The 20,871-nt window shown below is 40.6% G+C and overlaps 1 protein-coding gene across 1 annotated transcript in view; it reads right to left on the bottom strand.

Moving 5' to 3' along the window:
- LOC126548445 (uncharacterized) overlaps window positions 1-20,871 on the bottom strand; it is a 338,395-nt gene that overhangs the window by 72,536 nt on the left and 244,988 nt on the right. Inside the window, exon 39 of the mRNA XM_055063629.2 lies at window positions 13,352-13,447. Within this exon, the coding sequence (XP_054919604.1) occupies window positions 13,352-13,447 (96 nt within the window). The remainder of the gene's footprint in view (window positions 1-13,351; window positions 13,448-20,871) is intronic.

The raw sequence follows: 20,871 nt of genomic DNA, 5'->3' as shown, positions 1-20,871 counted from the left end.
GAACTTTATAATTTTTCCTTGTCCTTTTCTCATTCAGTTGCTAAATAATATAAATTTGTTACTTCCAAAACCAAATTCGGATCAGAAAGGGTTAAATCACTTTCTCTATAAAGTGCTTTTACTTTTTCTCACAGAAGTACAGGTGTTTTAGGCATGAAGAGACACTTTCTCCCAGTGAAGGCAATCAGCCTTCTTAATGTAACATACGATACCAGCATAAATTCATAGTTCAATGCCAGTATTAATGCCTCATAGCTCTAAGCCTAGGACTATTGCCTGTTGCCATGTTATGCCTGTATAAACTCTGCCAGAACTTGGAGCACCACAAACCAGGCTTAAAAGCAACTCCAGCGACTTTTCGATGTCAATGGATGTCGATGAAATTTGTTGGGTACGTTCCTCTGACCACTTCCGTCATATCCTCAGAAAAGCAGATATGAGAGTTGCATAGCTTTTTTACCAATGAATTTAATTAATTGCCTCGACACCCTACCTTGCCTCCTCCTCAGTTACAGGCCACATTGTGTATGGCATCAGGAGTGTTCCATGCAGAGCATGGCAGGATCGTGCAGATGACAGCGACGAGAGTGTAGAGGAGTTGACCATCGTGAGCTAGTGCATGGCGTGAGAGGTTGCTATCGCGAGAAGTTGCAATCCCTGTAGAGGGGCAAGAGATGGGAGGCAAGTGGCGTTGCATGGTTGGCTGCGTGAACTTCAGCCCTCGCCATCAGCACACACAGTTTGAGCCGATGCCGATGGCGTTCAGCCGAGGTTAAGCCTATATGTCACAGTCGCGTAGTTCACGCGTCTACTGCTGGCAGACCTGAGCAACTGACATGAAGCTAATTAAGCCACCATGATGAAGAGAACTCCTTCTGTAGTTCTGTTTTGACCATACGAATTTGAAATAAATGATTCCTGATTTCGTACAGTGCACACACAAAAAGCGAGAAGGGACGACACAGAGCAGTACCGACATCGGTACGCTGCCATTTTCGATGAGAAGCTGCCAGCTGCACTCACCGGCACTTCCCTAAATTAAACGTGACTGTGAACATGGGCATATTTTTACATATTGTCATGCAGACTCAATAATTAGCTTCTGAAGTGCACTGCTTGCCTCGTATCCCAAATGGGCAGCAAGCATAGGCCCCTTCATTACAGCAGCATAAACATTAACCGCTTCGTTCAGCTACCGACGGTGTCAATACTGGCATCGGCGTTTCCGCAAGAAAACTACACGTTTATGAACGATCATACGTGCAAAATCCCCGTCTGTGTCCACTTTGTGGAACATATTGACACGTGCACTTGTTCATCTTTATCAGGCGGCCAGGTTTCACCACTTAACAAATGTTATCGCACAGCGCAGGACGTGCCTGCATGTATCGGAAGTTTCTGGAATGTTATAGATGGTTCCATCTGCTGTCTGTCACTGAATGTTGTATAATCTGATTGCATGTATGCACGACGCAAATGGTGTAGGGCTTTGTGGAAGACACGCAGGTCCCAGCGATTACTCTGGAACATTTGACAACTGATGTATAAAAGCAGACGAGCTTTACCCGCTGATCAGATTTCTGACGATCGCCGACTGTGTTCGCCGCTACCGTCGTGCTTTAAGTGTAACTTGCTTTTGAGGGCACAAGTTTGCCCAATAAAGATTTAGTTTACCCATATACAGTTTTGTTACTGTATTGGTCCCAGTCACTACCCCGTGACAATATTGCGTCACATGAAGAGAATACGAAGAATAATAACTAGGCAACATAACAATGCTCCCGTACTACGGTCTCCCGCTCGCTGTTTTCGAAGATGTGTGGTCGCTCATATCAGTGCGATTCAGAGTGATGCAACGGTGCTTACATGCACAAAATCTGCCTGTTTTGATATGTTCTGACATTAATTGATGTCCCCGCTGAGCGGCTATAGCATTACATCTCAAGCGAACGACGAGTGGTCGCTGTACCTGCTGATGTAAACAAATGCGCCACTCGGTGCTTTGAACTGTCAGCGGCGTTCTTGCGGGATACAAATGCGGAAAGTCGTGCTCCACATCTAACAGTGAGCATGCAAAGTGCTTCCCTGAGAAGGGGTAAAACACATAAACTAGCAAGTAGCACGTATAAAATCAGCGGTTAGGGCCACGCTTAGTGATCATGTTTCAGCACGCTGCGTAGTGTATCGGCACTGGCTCTCGTGGTGGCGGGTCAAATGCCAATGGCGATTCGTGGCTATTGAATTTATCAGAATCATACTGTGAATATTTGACACACCCGAAGAGCTGGCGCAGCTGACGTTGTCGCCCGAACGTCCGGCGCAGTCACGATTCAGCCGAGCGTCTGCTCTTCGCTGCCAACGGGCGAGACCGGCAAGCCTTGCGCGCCTCTTTCCGGTGGGGACACTTGTGACGTCACAAAAAGAGGTTCACTTGGCTGCTTTGTCAGGTTTTGGTTTCGCTTTTGCACTTTCTTGCTTATTTAAAATTACTTTTAAATTTGCGGAATAATTCTACTATCAGACGCGTGACAGGAGAGTCTCAGTAAGCTAAACATTCCATTACCTTGACATGGTCCAAATATTGCCGGAGTTGCACTTCAAACTGAGTTCACACCAAGTGATTTGAACAGCATTATGATGGATCAGCAAGCTCACTGATCAGTTAAAATATAGAATGTTGTGCTGCTTCAATAAACCAACTCAACCAGCACCTGCAGGCTAATTGAAAGGACTGCATAGTAGGTTACGTGGCAGAATTTTTGTCTCACAAGTAACACCTCTGTCTTGAAGATGCCACACACTCTGCAGAAAAACAATGACTGCAGAGCTCAAGAATTAAGAACAAGCCATAAAAGAAGTGAAGCACATAAAAAAATCTAGTGCAAGAATGGCAGAAAAAATTTTACTTGTAAGATTTTTACGAATATAGCTGGTAACGTTAGCACAACAAATGTCCCAATATTTTTGTATTTGTTAATGAAGTAATTTTATCCATTATGAAACAGGACGGTAGGGTTGACAGCAGTTAAAATTTCTGCCACAGCAATTGTGATGTTTAGAAGAAACTATTAACATGGTGTTTTATATATGTCGACAAGTTGACACTTGGCAATAGATCGTGTTGTATGACAAAAAATGGGCGGCACAAGAATCGTATACTCATAGCAAGTAGGACAGCGTAAACAAAGAAAATACTGACAGCATAGGGAATCTAGCCATAGCCTCACAAATTAGAAGCATTCACGTAGCTACACTATCATTGCAGTGAGAGGAGTACCTCTTGGTAATCACAGTACAAGCAGAGCATAGAGTGGGAAATTCTAGGGAGCAGGTATCCCCCATAGAAGTAAAGGGTGATGTGCACAAAGTATTCTATGACCAATCCCACATAATGTTCACATGGTGTCCTGCTTAACTTTTCAGGAACATGCTGCAAACATTGTTAATGCATCCTACAGAAAGTGAAGCTTTACATAAAAATAAAAAAGAACATTTGGAATTTTAACTTTGTCCTATATTTTTCTTACATTGTTCAAAACCAGAGTTTAGTTCTGTTCATCAGAACTGTATTATGTGACCAATGCACAAAAATTGAATGTGTTCAACATAAACTGTGTTCTGTGCAATCAGTTCTGGGGGTGCTGTGTTTACTATGACTATGAATGTATGGTACATATGATTAATGTTGCTCTCTCTGAAGTGAGTAACCCTTTTTCAAAATACCGTGATTACTTATTTTTGTATAAACTTTTTTACAATAACTTTTCCTATCAAACGCTAACACCAGCTCTAGCGTTCTCTGTGCCTCAACCTAACTTGTGCAATCCCAGAGTTTTCTTTGTGGGCTTTCTTCATTTATTTCTGCACTCATGACATGCGTTTTCTAACTCAACAAAATACTAAGCATTTTCATGTTGACATATTTAACTCTAATGTTGGCCTTTCGATTGATTTCTGTTTAAGTTGGCACTACCCTGCTCTTTCTTGTACTACATTTCTCGATTTTTCTTGTTCTTTTTTCCCACACATATTTTGTTTAATGCACCATAACCAAGGCCTCATCTGCTCATGGGCACTTTCAGAAATGAATAATTGAAATGTTAGGTCATGTATAGTAAACAAATGAAGATTTCCTCGCATGGTACATGGAATGTTACACATGGATCCTCTACCATCACCTTTCAGCAAGAATCAGAAGTGCTTTCTAAGATTCTTCCAGAACAGATCAAGCAGTAATTAATATAAATGATTTTATAATATGCTATATGTGAAAAAGTATAAAGTGCACACTGAAGTATAAATGCAACACAAATACTAAATTCCCTTTCAATACAGCATTTTCTTTGCATTTGCACATGGTTAGCAGAGGTCTCAACACTAAAATATATAAATGTTCACTGCAGACATGCTGGCATAGCATTTGGGACAATGTCCTTCTTAATTAAGACTTATTACCATTATAGAATTTGTTCAAGTTGCATTTTGGCAAGGTCACTATCCTGTGCATTCATTGTGATTCTTAAAATGCATCCATATAATATTCCAGTTCTAAATTGGCATTGATGCTGATTGAATAAAAAATAAACCTATAATATAGCATGTACCAGGAAAAATAGGAAAGAATGAGTGCAATGCTTTGTTCAGTCATTCGCTATATGTAATTAAGAAATCAAGTATAAGGGAGACCCTTAGCAAAAGAAAACTTTTCGAATTCTAATTTCTGCTCTGAATGATGCCCTGTTTCATCACTACAAATAAAGACCCAAAAGATGCCTTTATCAGAAAGAATGTCCCAGAGGAATCTTCTGAATGAAGTGCAGTGATGTGCACAAATTTGCATGCTCTCTGTCTGTGATTAGGCTTTCAAATTGTAGGAGTTCCGAACCAGACATTCGAACAGGTTAATTTTATTTTAATTAAGTAACTATACGGCCAATAGCCAGCATTTAGCTCTCAAATCACAGGCATTTGCAGACATCGGACGATCACGCTCATATTTCACATGGAAAAAAGAAAAGGATGCAGAGGTTTTGGAAGCATGCAGTTATTTCTTTCTTTGGCCACTAAGGAAAAGAATCTTTGCCTTAATCATGAGATAAACAAGAACACCTATAAATAACAGACTATTTTACAAATTAGCAAACATAGGTAACTTGTACCACATCGTTGTTCTCTTGCAACAGAAGTTTTGACAATGAAAACATTCTGAAAGAAATTTAAACAAACAATATATTAAATATAAATATATATTAAGATGATCCAATCTTACAGCGCAAAAGTTTTAAATACACTGACCATCAATTGAAAGACAGCCAGTCTTTGTGCTAGCATGTAAGAGTTTTTATTTAGTCGAATAAACAACCATGCATTAGGCTCTGGTTCTCTTGTATTAGGGTGTATTCAGATAAGGACAGTCAAAGGGGTGTCCTGGTTATTTCCTTAACTCAACTAAATATTTATGTAAAATCCTGAAATACATCAGAATCGAGCTTCATATTACACTGCATGCCTTTTTTTAAGCTCAAGAAATATCTTAACCGAGATATGCAGAACACAGCTCAAGCAATTGCAAATGTTTGTACTGTGAATGAAAAAAAAAATTTTTTTTAAGACTTCATATGTTTCACACCATAGTAAAAGAATGTGCAAACTGAAATAAATTCACTTAACTTTACACAGTGAGAAAGTAAGAAAAAAATACAAATTTAGCTTTTGAGCAAGAAGCCCCAAATGGACCTGTTTTTTTTTTTTTCAGCAATTTTCTAATGCACCATTTAGCAATAATTTTCACTCAGGATTTTTTCTGGGCATATACTGCTGCCTTCTTAACATACAGCAAAATGCATTCAGAGCCTCTTATTTAGTTTTGAATTTTGGCAGCAAAATTTGAAGAAAAAAAGCGTGAAATGTTGAAATTTTTTTTTTTTTTTATAAGAATAGACATCACCTCCAATTCTACTGAAGTTTCCTGAAGTTCATCACCTGTCTTCACTTATCTATTTGCTGTAAAAACATGTAACACAATGTTGTCCTCAATACAAAAGACAGCAATGAATAGTGCTGCTGCGTTCAGTGCCCCACGGCCTCTCTTTTGCACCATCACACTATTAAAGCATCAGATTTCATGATAGCTTGTGCTTTTCACATAACCTAAAAAGAAGCAACCTGCAGCACTACAGAAAAACACAGGTGCATTTTTATGAAAAATGTGAATGTGTGCATATGGCATTGTGCTGCTGAACATGAAGTCAGAGGTTGAATTCCCAGCAACGGCGGATACGTTCTGAAGGGGGGCAAATGGAAAGACACCCTGTACTAGATTTAAGTGCATGGTAAAAAAAAAAAAAAAATGTACCCGCCGTGGTTGTTCAGTGGCTATGGTGTTGGGCTGCTGAGCACGAGGTCGCGGGATCGAATCCCGGCCACAGCGGCCGCATTTCAATGGGGGCGAAATGCGAAAACACCCGTGTACTTAGATTTAGGTGCACGTTAAAAAACCCCAGGTGGTCGAAATTTCCGGAGTCCCCCACTACGGCGTGCCTCATAATCAGAAAGTGGTTTTGGCACGTAAAACCCCATAATTAAAAAAAAAAAAAATTGCACGATTGGCAAAAATTATTCTACAGCACTTCACTGCAGTGTCTCATAGCCCCTGCGTCACTTCGAAATCAAATTATAATTTTTGCTGACCAAGCTTCATAGCAGTGACAGACACCAAATTTGTATGATACTTGCCGATACAACAATTAACAAAATTTCAATAACTGTCTGTTCATTAATGGCTTTAGGTAACGTGTAATAATTGCAGAATTGAAGTCATCCAGCAATGAAAGCATCACCTTCTCCTAAAAACTTTGTGCCTAGCACCAATTTCAAGAAGTACAGAGTCAAACTGTGCCACAAATATGCACTACTGTTCCAGTTAACAAATTTTTGTACTGCATTTTTCTGCAGTGAGGAAACATGTTAACTGAAAAAGTAATGTATATTGCTGCAGATTTCAATTACTTATTCCACAAGAAATCTGCAAGGCCCAGAGTTTCTAGCAAAAGGTCATAGACTTGTGCAGTGGCTAACTTCAATTATATGGTTACAGTGTGCTACCTTAAGTCACTGTTAAAAGCTAATTAGTGAAACTATGCTAATTGACAATCATATTTGCAGTTATTGTTACATTAATGTTATGTAACATTATGTTAACCTGACCTCAGATGGGATACACACATTTCTAACATTACTGCGTTTGCACGATGCAAACTGTTCATTGTAAAGACGTATAAGGATAGTGCCCGTGCCTGCAAAGCTTCTGGTAGGCAGTACATATGTAAGGCCAGTGCTAGAATATGCTAACACAGTTTGGCTCCCTCATTTGCTAACCAATATAACAGAATTGGAGTCAGTACAGTGCAAAGCCACAAGATTTGTGCATAAGAAGTGTAAATTAACACACGGACTTGCCCACTAACCTTGTCTCCTTCTGGCATTAAGGCACCATCCACTTGGGTAAAGCATGCATGTCGTTAGTTTTTGTACCAATTGCTGCATAATTGCTACAAAGTAAATGTATCTTAAGTATGTCTGATATTCATAGCTGTGCCCAACTTGTCATAAGCATAAGTACACCATAATAGAATACTCTCAACAACGACACATTCGGACAATTTTTTCCACTTACAGTATGCAAATGAAACCTATTGAATCCAAGTGTCATTAGCACCAACATACTGTTTGCTTTTGCCGCAAAGTTGGAGAGTACACTTAACCTTTGTACCACTACCATTGCCATGTGCACTCTCTCATTTGAAGGCTTCTGCTTTTCAGATTCCTTGCACTTATCAAAATTGATTCCCTTTTCATAATACTTGGTGGTCCGCCAATTTTTATCAGTTCCCTTTGTGAATGAGGATTGCTTAGGCTGCTGCATTATTTCATTATTTCATTCTTATGCCTTCACTTGTTCACTTCTTTATTTTTTCCTCCTTTTGTGACTGACAGCAATCCTGTGCCAGCAGTTGTGCTTCGTTTGTGTGTGTGCACAGCGTGCAAGTTTGTGAAATGTCAAATTTTCATTTATGGCGTTTCTTTGCTTGGAAAGCTCTATTTAAGTGTACATTTGTAACTTACAACACTTTGTAACACTGCAGTATTTCCTACCTCCTATGCTTTCAACTGAGAGTGGTAGTACTGGAAGTAACAAAAATAAATTAAAAGAAATAAATTGCACAACTTCTGATTTCTGCTGCTGCTATGAAGCTTGGTCATTAAAAATTATTGTTTTGTCTCTAATTGTACATATTTAGTAATCTGAGACAGTCATTGCAGAAACATGTGGTACTACTGCTGCATTTCTCTACATATATGTGCAACCCTGTACTCTGTGGAAGCCTCTTGGCTATTGCTCTAATTATTCCTGATAACTTTCTTGTTTAATAAATTGATAATAATAACTGGTACTATTAAACATTACATTATAGATATGGTAAGTCATGTTTTTACCCTGCAAATATTTAAGCCCAATCTTGTATTTTGTTACGAGACATTGTGTAGAGCATGCGTCTACCCACGTTGCCGATTCTTTGGTGCAGACATAAGACTGTTTTGTGGAACATTGCACTTCAACTGTTTGTACTTCTGACACATTGATACTCAACCCCGTGAGGCTGTAATGCTGAACCAACTGAAATGCAAGGCCCTCGTCCACTTGCTGTACAGCCCACACGTACAGCCCACATCTAAGCTGAACAGGCTAGTGTGTTTTTGCAGACAAATATATTGGTGCAGGAAATGCTTGTGCAGTCAAAACTGTGAACCTATTAGTAAGCAATGTTGAGAATCTATTAGTAAGCAATGTGTATGTCTGTTCCTTTGTTATGTCATCTTTTTAGTAAAAACTATGCACCATGACTTTAGTTCTTTAACTGACTATCCCAACTTGTGCTTAGGACAACTGGTGTTTGATTCTTCCAGATGTTATGGCCCGTTCTTTTTTTTTTTTTTTTTGTAAAATCCTGAAACATTATTCCTTGTGTGGATAATGCCTACTGTTATTTAAACGCTTACCGAGAAAAATTTTTGAAATTGTAGAACCTCTATGCTACACTTCTCGTATTCATCACAGTTATGAAGTATGAAATTAAGGAGCACATTTAAAATATTTTAATTTCATACTAAGCTTGAAATTGAGCCACAAAGAAAATGACAGTCACTATGTGCAAATTGCAAATGTACATACAGCATTTATGAGCCAGCAAATTTTAAGTCAAACAAAAGATAGTGTGCGCGCACGCACGTGCACGCCTGTACGCACGCACGCACACACACACACGTACACACACACTTCACAATGAAAGAAACAAAGCACAGGAAGAAAAAGAAGCAGTCAACTCATATTAGGATGTGTTACTGTGAAAAGAACTTGGCATAGCCTACTCATCATTCACAGACAAGCCAATGTTATAAATAAGTGGCACCATTCTTTTGTGAAAGGCATGCAAAGAACCCTTATGTCTAAATTCAGCAACCTGTATTCACCAGACATTTATGAAATATCAGCAGATAGCTCACACATTCAATAAGTTAAAATTTAGTGTGTGTGTTTTCTTTTTTTTAATAATATCAAAAGGTATTTTGCCAATATGCAATCATATTTTTCTAATCATAATGTATTTAAAATAATTTCTATGAGATGAAAAGTAGGTGTAGTGTACACATTTTTTTTCCTGTTCCTTCCAAATTACAATAAAGAGAAAAAGCACTTGAGCAAGGCAAGCACTAACATAGCTTTGAGAGTATTGCTCAATGCACCGCAAGTATAGCATGACAACAGTTGACAGCCCTTCCTTACTGCTGCAAAGTAAGCAAGCAAATTTTTGAAAGGGATTGCTTAATCTGTGCACCCTACCTACTTATTCAGAAGAGCAGTAGGCAATCCAATTTTCAAGAAATCTTAGACAAAGGTTTGCAGGCCATGTGTGTATCATGCAAACTGCATCACTGCATCACCTGGTTTCCCAGTGCACCTGTTTTTAGAGAGTGTTTGGTGCATTCATTTTGAGCCAATCCTACGCAGCGGCCATGTGACAGCAGTATAAAAACTACTCTCGTTATGCATTGTCATGGTGCATGAAAAGATTTGCAACTTTTATAATATGTCACATGTGTCTGATTAAAGTTTATTGCTCACGCCCACATTAAGCTAAATATATTTGTTATCAAGAACCGAGGACCAGTGAACAAAAAGTCATTCTGCGATCACTCTCAGATGACCACACCTGTGAGTACAAAATGAATAAGACAGGCACAGCCTTGAAACTGAATGCCAGGCTCCCAGTTGTTGGAATTGTGCAACTTAGTCCGCCCTTGTGGTCTTCAAACTATCTCCCAAAATATCTCCCAATTTGGTTGTTCTAGTGCTCGAAGAATTCAATTTTTTTTAATATTTGAAGTCATGATTTCCAAAACATACTACTAGACATTTTTTACATTTTATAAATATCAATTCAACATACACTACTGAGATAATTTTTAAACATTGGGCAGGACAGTTGCTCTTTTAAGTTATTGAATCACAAAGGCAAGTTTTTTTTTTTTCAAATGAGGACCCATACAAAGATAAGGACAAAGAATAAGACAAAGCATTGAGATAAAGGCAAACAAATTTCTCAAATGATCAACACTAGCCATATTGGCTTCAAACTTATTACTTCATTATGCAGGCGTAAACAGCAGCAATGCAATACAAGAAAAATTAGGATGCCTAAGAAAGCAAGGACCAGCATGAATATGCAGAAAGGACAAAGCCCTGAGTGAGACAGCCATCACAATGAGAAGGTACAGAATGGAGGTACAAAGCAGCAAGCAAAGAAAGTGAAGCAGCACAATGTTATAAAGAAATGCCCAATGCAACATTCGATCACCAATTAATACAAACACAACAGGCAAGGTGTCATACAATGCATTATTGAAACAAAGCCTATATTTGACAGAAGCATAAGCAGGAAAGCTCATACATATATTTACACACTATAAAACTTATTAAAGACTGCATAATATACAGTTTAAAGTAAGAGTGTTATGTGACACAATCTGAAACTCCTTCCCAACATGGTCCCTTAGCCCTGGTCTGTTGGTTAGAAAACTTTTCCATCATGTCTTCCAGTTTGCTGTGCGAGAAGATTTGTACTTTGCAATGTATTCAACATCATGTTCTTTAGTCCAATGCCAAGGAAAGTCCAAGCAAAGCAATCAAGCGTGAAGTGTGTTAAACTATGTCACTGCCTACATGCTCTATCACTATCAAGCAGTTAACATCAACTATGAAGGAAATCACATGTTAGAACTATGCAATTCTTTTAAGCAGGCATAGTCACATGACTCAAATGATCTCAGTTGCCACTTGCAGCACTGCTTGTGCCACGCAAGTAATGTAATAAAACAACAAATAAGCAATAGAGGGCACTAGGGTAGCGAAGTGCCATACTTTCTAACGATCCATTTCAATTTCCATTCTCCTTGTCCTTTGTCAATGGCTCTCACATGGCTCAAAAGCTGCCATACCACCATTATCACTGAGATCAGTCATTCAGCGCAAACGCATGACAATAAAAAAAAGAAGAATGCAAAATGAAATGGAGTATTACAAAATAGAGGCTTTAGTGTAGCAAAAGAGAAAACCACTCTAATGTTTTGTACACCCAGCCTACATGGCGGCTGGTAGTACCAGCAGTAACAGTGCTTTAGCAGTCACGACTTCAGTGCATTGCTAAGGAGCCATTTGGTTAAAAAAGATGGCTGCCTTTATAACATGAAGTTGGGCAAATGTGGCTCAACTTCTTAAACAATCGCAACTACCTAGACAATGCTCTCAGGAACCTTTCTTAACATATGCCAAAAGGTACTGAACTACATAAACAATGGTTGAGAAAGTGAGGAAGACTTAACATGTCCCTAGGATAGTCGCATACAGGTGGGCTTCTGATATAACAGTGTATCTTTTCAGCAAACAGTGGTAGACGTTTATCTATGTTAATCGACATTTCTAATACCAGTTAGATTCAGCGTGATGCCAAATGAAAATTTTAAAATGTTCCTATTATCAGTCAAACAGAAAAACCTAGGGAAGGCCATGATCAGATCATGGCCTTCCCCAAGTTTTTCAGATCAGGATCAGGCCTTCCAAGCACACTTCTGACTGTACTTGCTTGATATGGAATTTTTATTTTACACATAAAATTACACACAAAGGGAAGTGACAAAGGTGAGCTGTCAACTAGTCTTTGGCTGAAAAAGTGACAAAAGTGTATAAACAAAAGCAAGAATGCACATACTGTTTGTGTATCACAGCGGTAAGAAATGCTTCCGTGTGTAAAGAGATCATTGCTCTGCAAAGGGTGCATTCTTACTTGTGTTAATACAGCAGAAGCCTTATATCACTTCTTGCCAGTTACAGGGCATGCTATTCTATATTAAACTTGTAAACTTGAAGTATTTCAGCATAATCCACTAGACTAGTGTATTTTCATGGCATCTAAGGTGGCTATGGCACATACAACAGCATGGACAGTGGGCTTTGGCAAGCTACAAAAAGCTAAAGGATTGAAAAAGGTTCCTGCAAATTCTGGTGCATTCAGGACAAGCAGGAAAATGCATGACAATGTCCTGCAAATATTATTTTCTTTAATTCTGCACATAAAAACTCCACAAAATTTTGCACCTTATTAAAATTGCCTTCGGTAGACTAAAGTATACCTGTTCATTACAGCTGTATGTGGCAATAATTCACAATAGAATGCACTCCTTAATTCCTCATTTCCGTCATGGAAAGCAAGGTGCCATGTGAAGTTCAAAAGAAAGTTTCTGTGGCAAGCTTTCCCCAAAGGGACAATGTTTAGGCATACTACTATAATATTAGTTCATCACCTTTCTGCTTTAAAATACATGGCTGAAAAATGATGGTGTCCTATAACATCCACTGATACGAAATATCCAAAGGCCAAAGGTGCAGAAAATCCATGTTTTTGGTTTTGCTCAATTTGACACTTCCTTTTATTGACAAATGTATTTAAGAAGCACCTTTCGTTTAAAACCGAAAAGTCAGAAGCCTACGTACAAGCAACCAGCAAATCACATTTTGCTGTGACACACAAAGGGAAATTATCAGCACAAGCTTTTAGAACAATAATAAATTTATTAGAATAGCCACGGCACAATGCTTGATGCATAACAATCAAAGGAAGAACTATCCAGTACCCAGAAGCTTAAATGCAAAAGGATCACAGCAGAAATGGCAGCTGAAGCAAGCAAGATGAAGCAAAAGTCAAAACATGCACAATTTCTTATAGAACAAGCATACCTTGTTCAAACTCTTGGCTGTAGCGCTTGCTTTCACGGCGCGCCAATTCAAGTTTCTCGACCACCGGCTCTTCAACTTGATCAGATGCGTCCACTGCTGAAGTGTCAGGATGTAAATGATGCATCAGTGGCAGTATGTACAGCTGCCGGAAACTTTTGTCCACCGATGTTTTCATCCACTATTATCATCTGACTCACAGTGTGGCAGATGTGCAGGTATGTTTCAGTGTACAAAACTTAATACTCCATGGGTACCATACGTTATGCAGGAGAAGAAAGAAGTTTTTTTGAAAAACTGAAGCAGTACATATACAGGTCCCGTGCCACAATATCCCAGAGAATGGCCAAGCAATTTAAATTATTTGGCAGACAATATATAATTTAAGCAGCCAAACATACATGCACAGCACATTTCAAAATACAGACAATGTTGAAGGATGTATGTGTAATAAAAATTATATCTGCCCCCTATATACCCAACACAGCATGCACAATATTCACCCAACATATATACTGATGCACATACGAGTGGATGATTCTACCTTTGCAATAAAAAAAAATTATCTCTCTGTTTTGCATTTTAAAGCGAAGCTTTCTTTGCCTTTTGCCGTTACTTTGTAGGTGCTCTCTTGTCAACTTGGGGCACTGGGTATGTGCCACTGGGTAGATGCCCCTTCTTGGCCAATGCCCCAAAATAAGTATGTGTCACTTGGTACGGGCCCGAACAGACAAGCAAAGAAGTCGGCAACAGAAAATTGAAGTCAGCTACGAAAAGTGAAGAAGTAGGCTACAAAGGCAGATAAGTGTAGGGAAATAAGTGAAGTGAACAAAATTCAACTAGAACAGGCATTGAGCGAAAAGAGTTGAGCTACAGAGAAGTGAAGTGCAGAGAAATAGGTGAACAAAAGGGGACCAGAGAGTGCACTGAGCAAGGATCGTTGAGCTACAGAGAAGTGAAGAATTCAACAGATAATTAAATAAGTCAGCTACACAGTGGGGGGATGCGCGACTCTCACGCGTCCCCTGATATGTTGTTTTCCTGCATAGCTCCCATCTCCTGTAATCCGGCTTTGCCACGTGGCTTTACGGCAGCAGTCACTATGCTTGCAGGGTAGTACAAGATGGCACGAGTGTTGCTCTGCTAACGCCACCTAACGGTGGGGCTAATTGGGCGCAAGAAGGAAAAGGCTCTTCCTCTTTGGCTGCGGGTCGGCAAGAGGCATGGACGTTCCGCATGTGTGCCGATCCATGCTTCTGTGAGACCGTCTCGCGAGGCCTATACCGGAATGGACGAATATGACCATTTGAACGTGCCACTGTTCGCGTGATCGTACGTGCCACCAGGCGTTGGTGTCTAGCATGGGGCAAACATATTCGCTCGCTATCCGGTTGCGGGGAGTCGGACTTGCGCGATTGGTCACGCACCCATCAGCATGTTTTGTGGATAGCAACTCGGCTAGCAGGCATTGGTCTATGAAAGGTGCAATAAATGACCTTGTGATTGTTTGCACTACTGTGTTGTCATTCCTTTGTCCCAAGAGCACGGGTGAGAACCCCACAACAGAAGTGCATAAAATTTAATTTCATTTGCAGCATTTTGTACAAACATTCCTATTATTAGCGTTACATTTACATAACATTCACTTTAACACTGGTGCAAAACTTCAAAGAAAGCTTCACTTAACACACTTCACTTAACACTGATCACCCGCCGTGGTTGCTCAGTGGCTATGGTGTTGGGCTGCTGAGCACGATGTCGCGGGATCGAATCCCGGCCACGGTGGCCGCATTTCGATGGAGGCGAAATGCGAAAACACCTGTGTGCTTAGATTTAGGTGCACGTTAAAGAACCCCAGGTGGTCAAAATTTCCAGTCTTCCACTACGGCGTGCCTCATAATCAGAAAGTGGTTTGGGCACGTAAAGCCCCATAATTTAATTTTTTTTTTAACACTGATCCTCACATAAGTGTAGCATCCACAAAATTTTTGTTGTAGTTATCTGAACAAAACTCATAATCAGACTACATATCTTCTGCCATAACTATTAAAACACACAATGGGGAGACACCTAACCTGGAATATCTATAAATATGAAGTATGATGTTACACGCTCCAGTAACAGATAATGTGAAAGTATAATACCATATTTACAAGATTTTAACATATACTTTTTCTCCGAAGCTTAGTGCTCAAACTATCACATATTATAAAAGGCCTTTGCAAAAGCTACTTCAACGTGGAAATGTCTCGCACACAATGGCAGCATATTGAAGTGCCTTTTGTATAGCACACAAGAGTGCTTAGTTTGCGTTAATTGGTATATTGTCTTCGTAACAGATTGCATAAACCCTCTCTCATGGTAACTGATAACTGGGCTCAGTGGTTTGATCAGGCACATTCACATGAAATTCCAATTACCATAAAATTCCAAGCAAGTACCCCTATCCATGCAAGTGCCCCCCTTCCACTTTTGCAGTGATTAGAATTTGGCGACAACTACCAAGCAAGAGCCCCCTTCCTTTCTTCACCCTCTTTACCAATTTAGGCTCTTTTTTTATTGTAATCTTTTCATTAAATTTCACAAAATGGTGAAACTTCGTTAGGAAGAGAAATCTAATGTTTAGCTGGCACTTCTGTTGTGGCCCAGTAGTGGCCCCATCATTGCCAGGTATCTTTTTGCATAACTTTTGTCAGTTGCCATTTTCTTCGATGCATCAGCTGCGAGAGGTGTTGGTTGCTTATGTTGATTTGGTGCGCAGTGCTTTGGTGTTACCAGCGCGTACGCAATGTGACAGCCAGGCAGCATGCATTCCCATACAATGAAAAAAAAAAAAAAAAAGTCGCTGATGTTGTGGAGTGGCATTGGCGGACCAAGAGAATTGCACACTGCTGTTTTTGCTGTACAGCCAGAATATCCTGGCCCCTTCAGGCCGAGTGCACAGACCTAATTTTATGGTTGATCTGTATGGTCATTTGAGGAATTTGAGAGCGGTGATGCAGAAAAAAGGCAGTAAATGCATGTTAGATAAATTTTTTTACTCAAAGAAAAGTGGTGCTGTTTTCATCTTTTTTTTTTTTTTTTCATGATTGTTCTGCCACCTACTGGTGTAGCCAGTTTATGTGCTATTATGCAGTATTCCCAGCCCACTACCGCCTCCTCCTCCTCCCATCAAACAACCTAACTTGAATTTTGTCCGCAAATGAGCAAAGGCACTCACTTAGCTATTTTTGGATTATATTTGCACTAGAGGGGGCGCTTGCTCAGAATTTCACAGTAATGCACTTGATGCCGATGTAGGGCACAAATACACTTCATGATAAAGTGAAAGCAGACTGCATTAGACTGCACCAGCACCGGGACTTGCCCACTTTTCTCAGTACTTTTCTCTTAGCAGCTAATGCTACGTAGGACTGTGCGACGGTGTACCGACTTCACGTTTGCCGGTGTGCAAATTAAAAAAAAAAGTACATGTCAGATTTGCGTAAATATGGTAATATATGGACCACCAGCAACATACTAATGCAAAGTTTTTTTCCGTACACTATAGTAGAACCCCATTGATACGTTTTTAAAGAAACCGTGGGAAAAAAACTTACCAGTAGGGAAAACGTAACCGTGAGGAAGGGCGGAAATCGCCACAGCACAACGGCGGAAAAAGTCTGAGTGGCTGCCAGTGCAGTTATTAGATGTCTCTGTGCTTGTACTGTGACCAGGAACCGCACATGCGCGCATGTATAATTAAGGGGCACATGCGGTGTTTACGTGACAGTGGGCCCTACCACAGTATTTTGTGTATGCTTTACCGCATAACACAGTTTTACTGCACTGAAGCTGACTAAAGAGAACTGGCAATTGTGAAATGCAAATAAGACTCTTGCAAGCCCCAAAGTAAATGTAGCCTTGTATTTGGCAGAAGTGGCCCAGTGTGCGAGGTTCCCAGTAGGTTTTAGTCAATGCACACTTCTTTAAATGCTTTGCCAACAGCTCTGTGCATGCTTCTTCCCAACGTTTGTGCAACACCTGGCTTGTGCAAATTTGTTCATTTATTGCAAACTTCAGTCGCTTGTTGCAACAAATTGGTAGCTTGTTGCCATGGGGCATGGAGGAAGAAAAGCATAGGAGAGGCCCGGCTCACCCACATCAGTTGAAGCGAGTGTAGCAGAAGTCACATGTTTTTTTTTTCTTTTTTTTTTTTTTTTTTTGCAAAGGAGCACTGGGACTGATGTGGCAAACATCAACAGTGCCATAGCTACCGTGCTCCTGAGGCTCTCACTGCTGCTCTTGGCTTCTGAAAAGTGAAATAAGGTTTTTCGGCGCATGCCTTTCTCGCAACACATTCTGTTTGCGAGACAAGCTGACTTGGAATGTGGTGTGTAAGTTTGCAAGTTCTGTTTTGGGTCTGTGTGTGCGAGTGTCAGCCAGCAAAAGAGACACTCAAGCAATAACAGAGTGGGTCTTTGTCGTCTTCAACATGCCACAGAAATGCACAGGACCATGTCTGCTTCACTAATACTGCAACAGAAGTTTCATAGCCTTGCTTTTGAGATGCGTCGTCAGCACACACTTCCGGCAGCTCATAGCAACGCAAGTTCAAAGCCTGCGCCTATCAGCTCCAGCGGGCTGATTGGAGGGAAAAGGGCGATGGCACACCAACATAGCTGCACTTCCAGCTTCAAAAATGTGACGTCAGGGCCTTTCCCATTTTGTTTCTCTTCTCTATGCCATGGGGGAAGGAAAAAGGAGAGAGCATTACGTCACACAGCCAGCCTTGGCAAGTGAGCGCACCGCGACGGCCGTCCCCTTGCTCACATTGGCCTAACATGAGACCTCCTGCATCAAGATCACGGAGCAAAAATCGAGATTTGATGACATGGAGGAACATTTTCCTTCCTCCATGTGAATGGGTACCGATAAAAATCAACCAGGAGTACTGAAACCTGCTGTGCACTCTGATGTATCCTCCATGCTTTCACATTTCCAACACTTGCGGAGACGATACCCTTGGCTTCAATCGTGCTGCGCGAAGCTCCCTCCTAACTTTTTCTTCCTTCATGCTTATTGCAATGAATTGGTAGCTTGTTGCAACAGATTAGTCACTTGTTGCCATGGAGGAAATAAAAAGTTAGGAGACAGCATTACATCACGCAGCCAGCCTTGGCATGCGAATGCTCCCTGAAGCCAACACATTTGCTCAGTGGTGGCCTAACATGTGGCCTCTTGTGTCGAGATCCCGAAGCAAGAATCGAGATTTGCTGAGAAGTTTGGTTCCCAGTAGCTATGCCAGTAGTTTTTATTCGGTGTTCACTTGTTCGGCTGCCCTGCTGTGGCTCTGCCTGTAGAGCGGGAACACTAAAACCAACCGTGCACTTTGACATGTGACCAAGTGTTAGGCCACCAGGTTTGGCTTCAATTAGAGATAGGTCACTCAGGAGCGAGCAGAATCTTTTGAGCCGCTCTTTTTAAAGAAAGAGTGAGCCGTTGTTCGGTAAAGGTGAGTGGCAGTTCTTTTGGAGACAGGAAGCCAATTCACTCTCATTCAGTGAGCCACTCATTCAGTGATCCATGCCAAACCATTCCATCAGAGACGGGTCTTCTGCCAGGTGAGACTTCCGAACCTTCTACTAGTGGTGTGACAAAGCAACTGCCCTCCTGTCCTTCCTTGCAAGAGTCGTAACCACCCTCTCACCTTCGGCTGTCTTTTGAGCTGCTATGTTGGAGAAAGGAGGCCGGTACCCTCGTTCAGTGAGCCGGGTCTTCTCCTGGTTTTTGTGGTTTCGTTTTCTTGCCGACGAGTGGTGGCCAGCGTGGTGGGCAGACTTGTGCTACTCTTACTCGCTCACTGTATGCGGTGTGCACAGCAGTTCCTTTAGTTTTGTGTGCGTCCTACAGTGTGGCACCCGATACAACTGAAGGGAGCAGTAAAGAAGCCTTAATTGGCAAAGGATGGCGCCGTTCATTGCCTGCTGCTGTTCGAACGACGTCTCACGACTCTCCCCGATTGCACAATGTGCGCTGGTGCAACAACACTTCAAAGACAAAGTATTTTGTGACTTTAAAGACAACAGGTGAACGTACAGTTTACGTCCTGCTCTTCCTTTGTGCTAATTAATGTAGTCATGAAAATGTCGCCCATGTCATCCATTTCTGTGCATTTTCTGAGCCTGTATCATTAGCACGTCAATAAAACAAGGCCAATAATCTGTTGTGTTGTAATATGACTTTTTTTTTTTCAGCGCATGATGCCATGATTGCCAGCATGCACTCAAGAAAAAAAAAATATGAAAGGTACACGCGGCAGGAGGGAGCCGGCATAAAAAAGGAAAGAAAACAAGACAAGGCGGACGCACCGTGCGACATAGCACAGGTTACAGATTTAAGTGACCCAGTGAGCCGTTCAAATGAGCCAGTTCATTTCAGTAAGCTGAGCCATTCTGAGCCGCTCACTGAAGCAAGCCGTTTTGCCCATCTCTAGCTTCAATTGCGTTGTGCAATGCTCCCTCCTAAATTTTCTTTTCCTTCACACTTCTTGCAGCGAATTAGTAGTTTGTTACAACTAACTGGTAGTTTGTTGCAACGAACTGGTTGCTTGTTGCAACGAAATGGTAGCTTGTTGCAACGAATCAGTAGCTTGTTGCTATGAATTGTTGTTGCAATGAATTGGTCGCTTGTTGCAATCAATTGGTAGCTTGTTGCAATATGCGAGAGCCAATTTCTCCCTGTGCTGTTATATTTACGTGGCGGCCACTCTCAAATGCAACGTATGAAGCAGGAACATTACAGAATGGCGTTATATAATATAGGAATATAATACATAGGAGTCAATGGGATTTAGGTAGTGACCACAAAAACACGACATAGCAGCCGGGAAAACGCAACAGCAAGGAATGTATCAATGGGGTTCCACTATTAGCATCCTACATGTGACAAAGTACCACATACATGTTGCAAGATGAATAATTTAATGCCAAACGGGTACAGATTTCAGGATGAGTCTGTCCAAGTTAAAGATATTTCAGGTTATAATGTAAATGATGTGCACAGGCCATACATTCTGCAAAAGGAGTCAGTGCAGAATAAGAAAAATATTAGAGTCTATGAAATAAATAAGCATATCTCATTAATTTTCATACAATGTCATTTCACAAGCAACAATATTTTTGCTTTAGATAGAGATGAAATTTTTACTGCAATGAAACGTAATATGCACTGTGACATTTTGTCACAGAAGATATACTGCACAGACTACTTCTTAATTATAGTGAACATGTAAGAACTTCCAATCATTATGAGCAGCATCATTATAGTGGACTGCAGTGCACCTATTTTTCAGAGTGACGCAGCAATGGTAAACATAATGATGGCAGCATATAAAAACTTAACAGCAATGCTTACACGGACATTACAGCAGCAGCACAAGATACTTTTCTAGGTTATTTGATCTTGGAATGAGAAATCCTGCCTTTACAAAAAGAGAAAAGAAAAAGTAGCCAAGACATCTTATACGCAAAAGAATGTCTCCA

This window comes from Dermacentor andersoni, chromosome 1 (assembly GCF_023375885.2).
Source record: "Dermacentor andersoni chromosome 1, qqDerAnde1_hic_scaffold, whole genome shotgun sequence".
Taxonomy (NCBI): Eukaryota; Metazoa; Arthropoda; class Arachnida; order Ixodida; family Ixodidae; genus Dermacentor; species Dermacentor andersoni.
The sequence above is the reverse complement of the archived record's forward strand: the minus strand, read 5'-3'. Positions and strand labels throughout refer to the sequence as shown.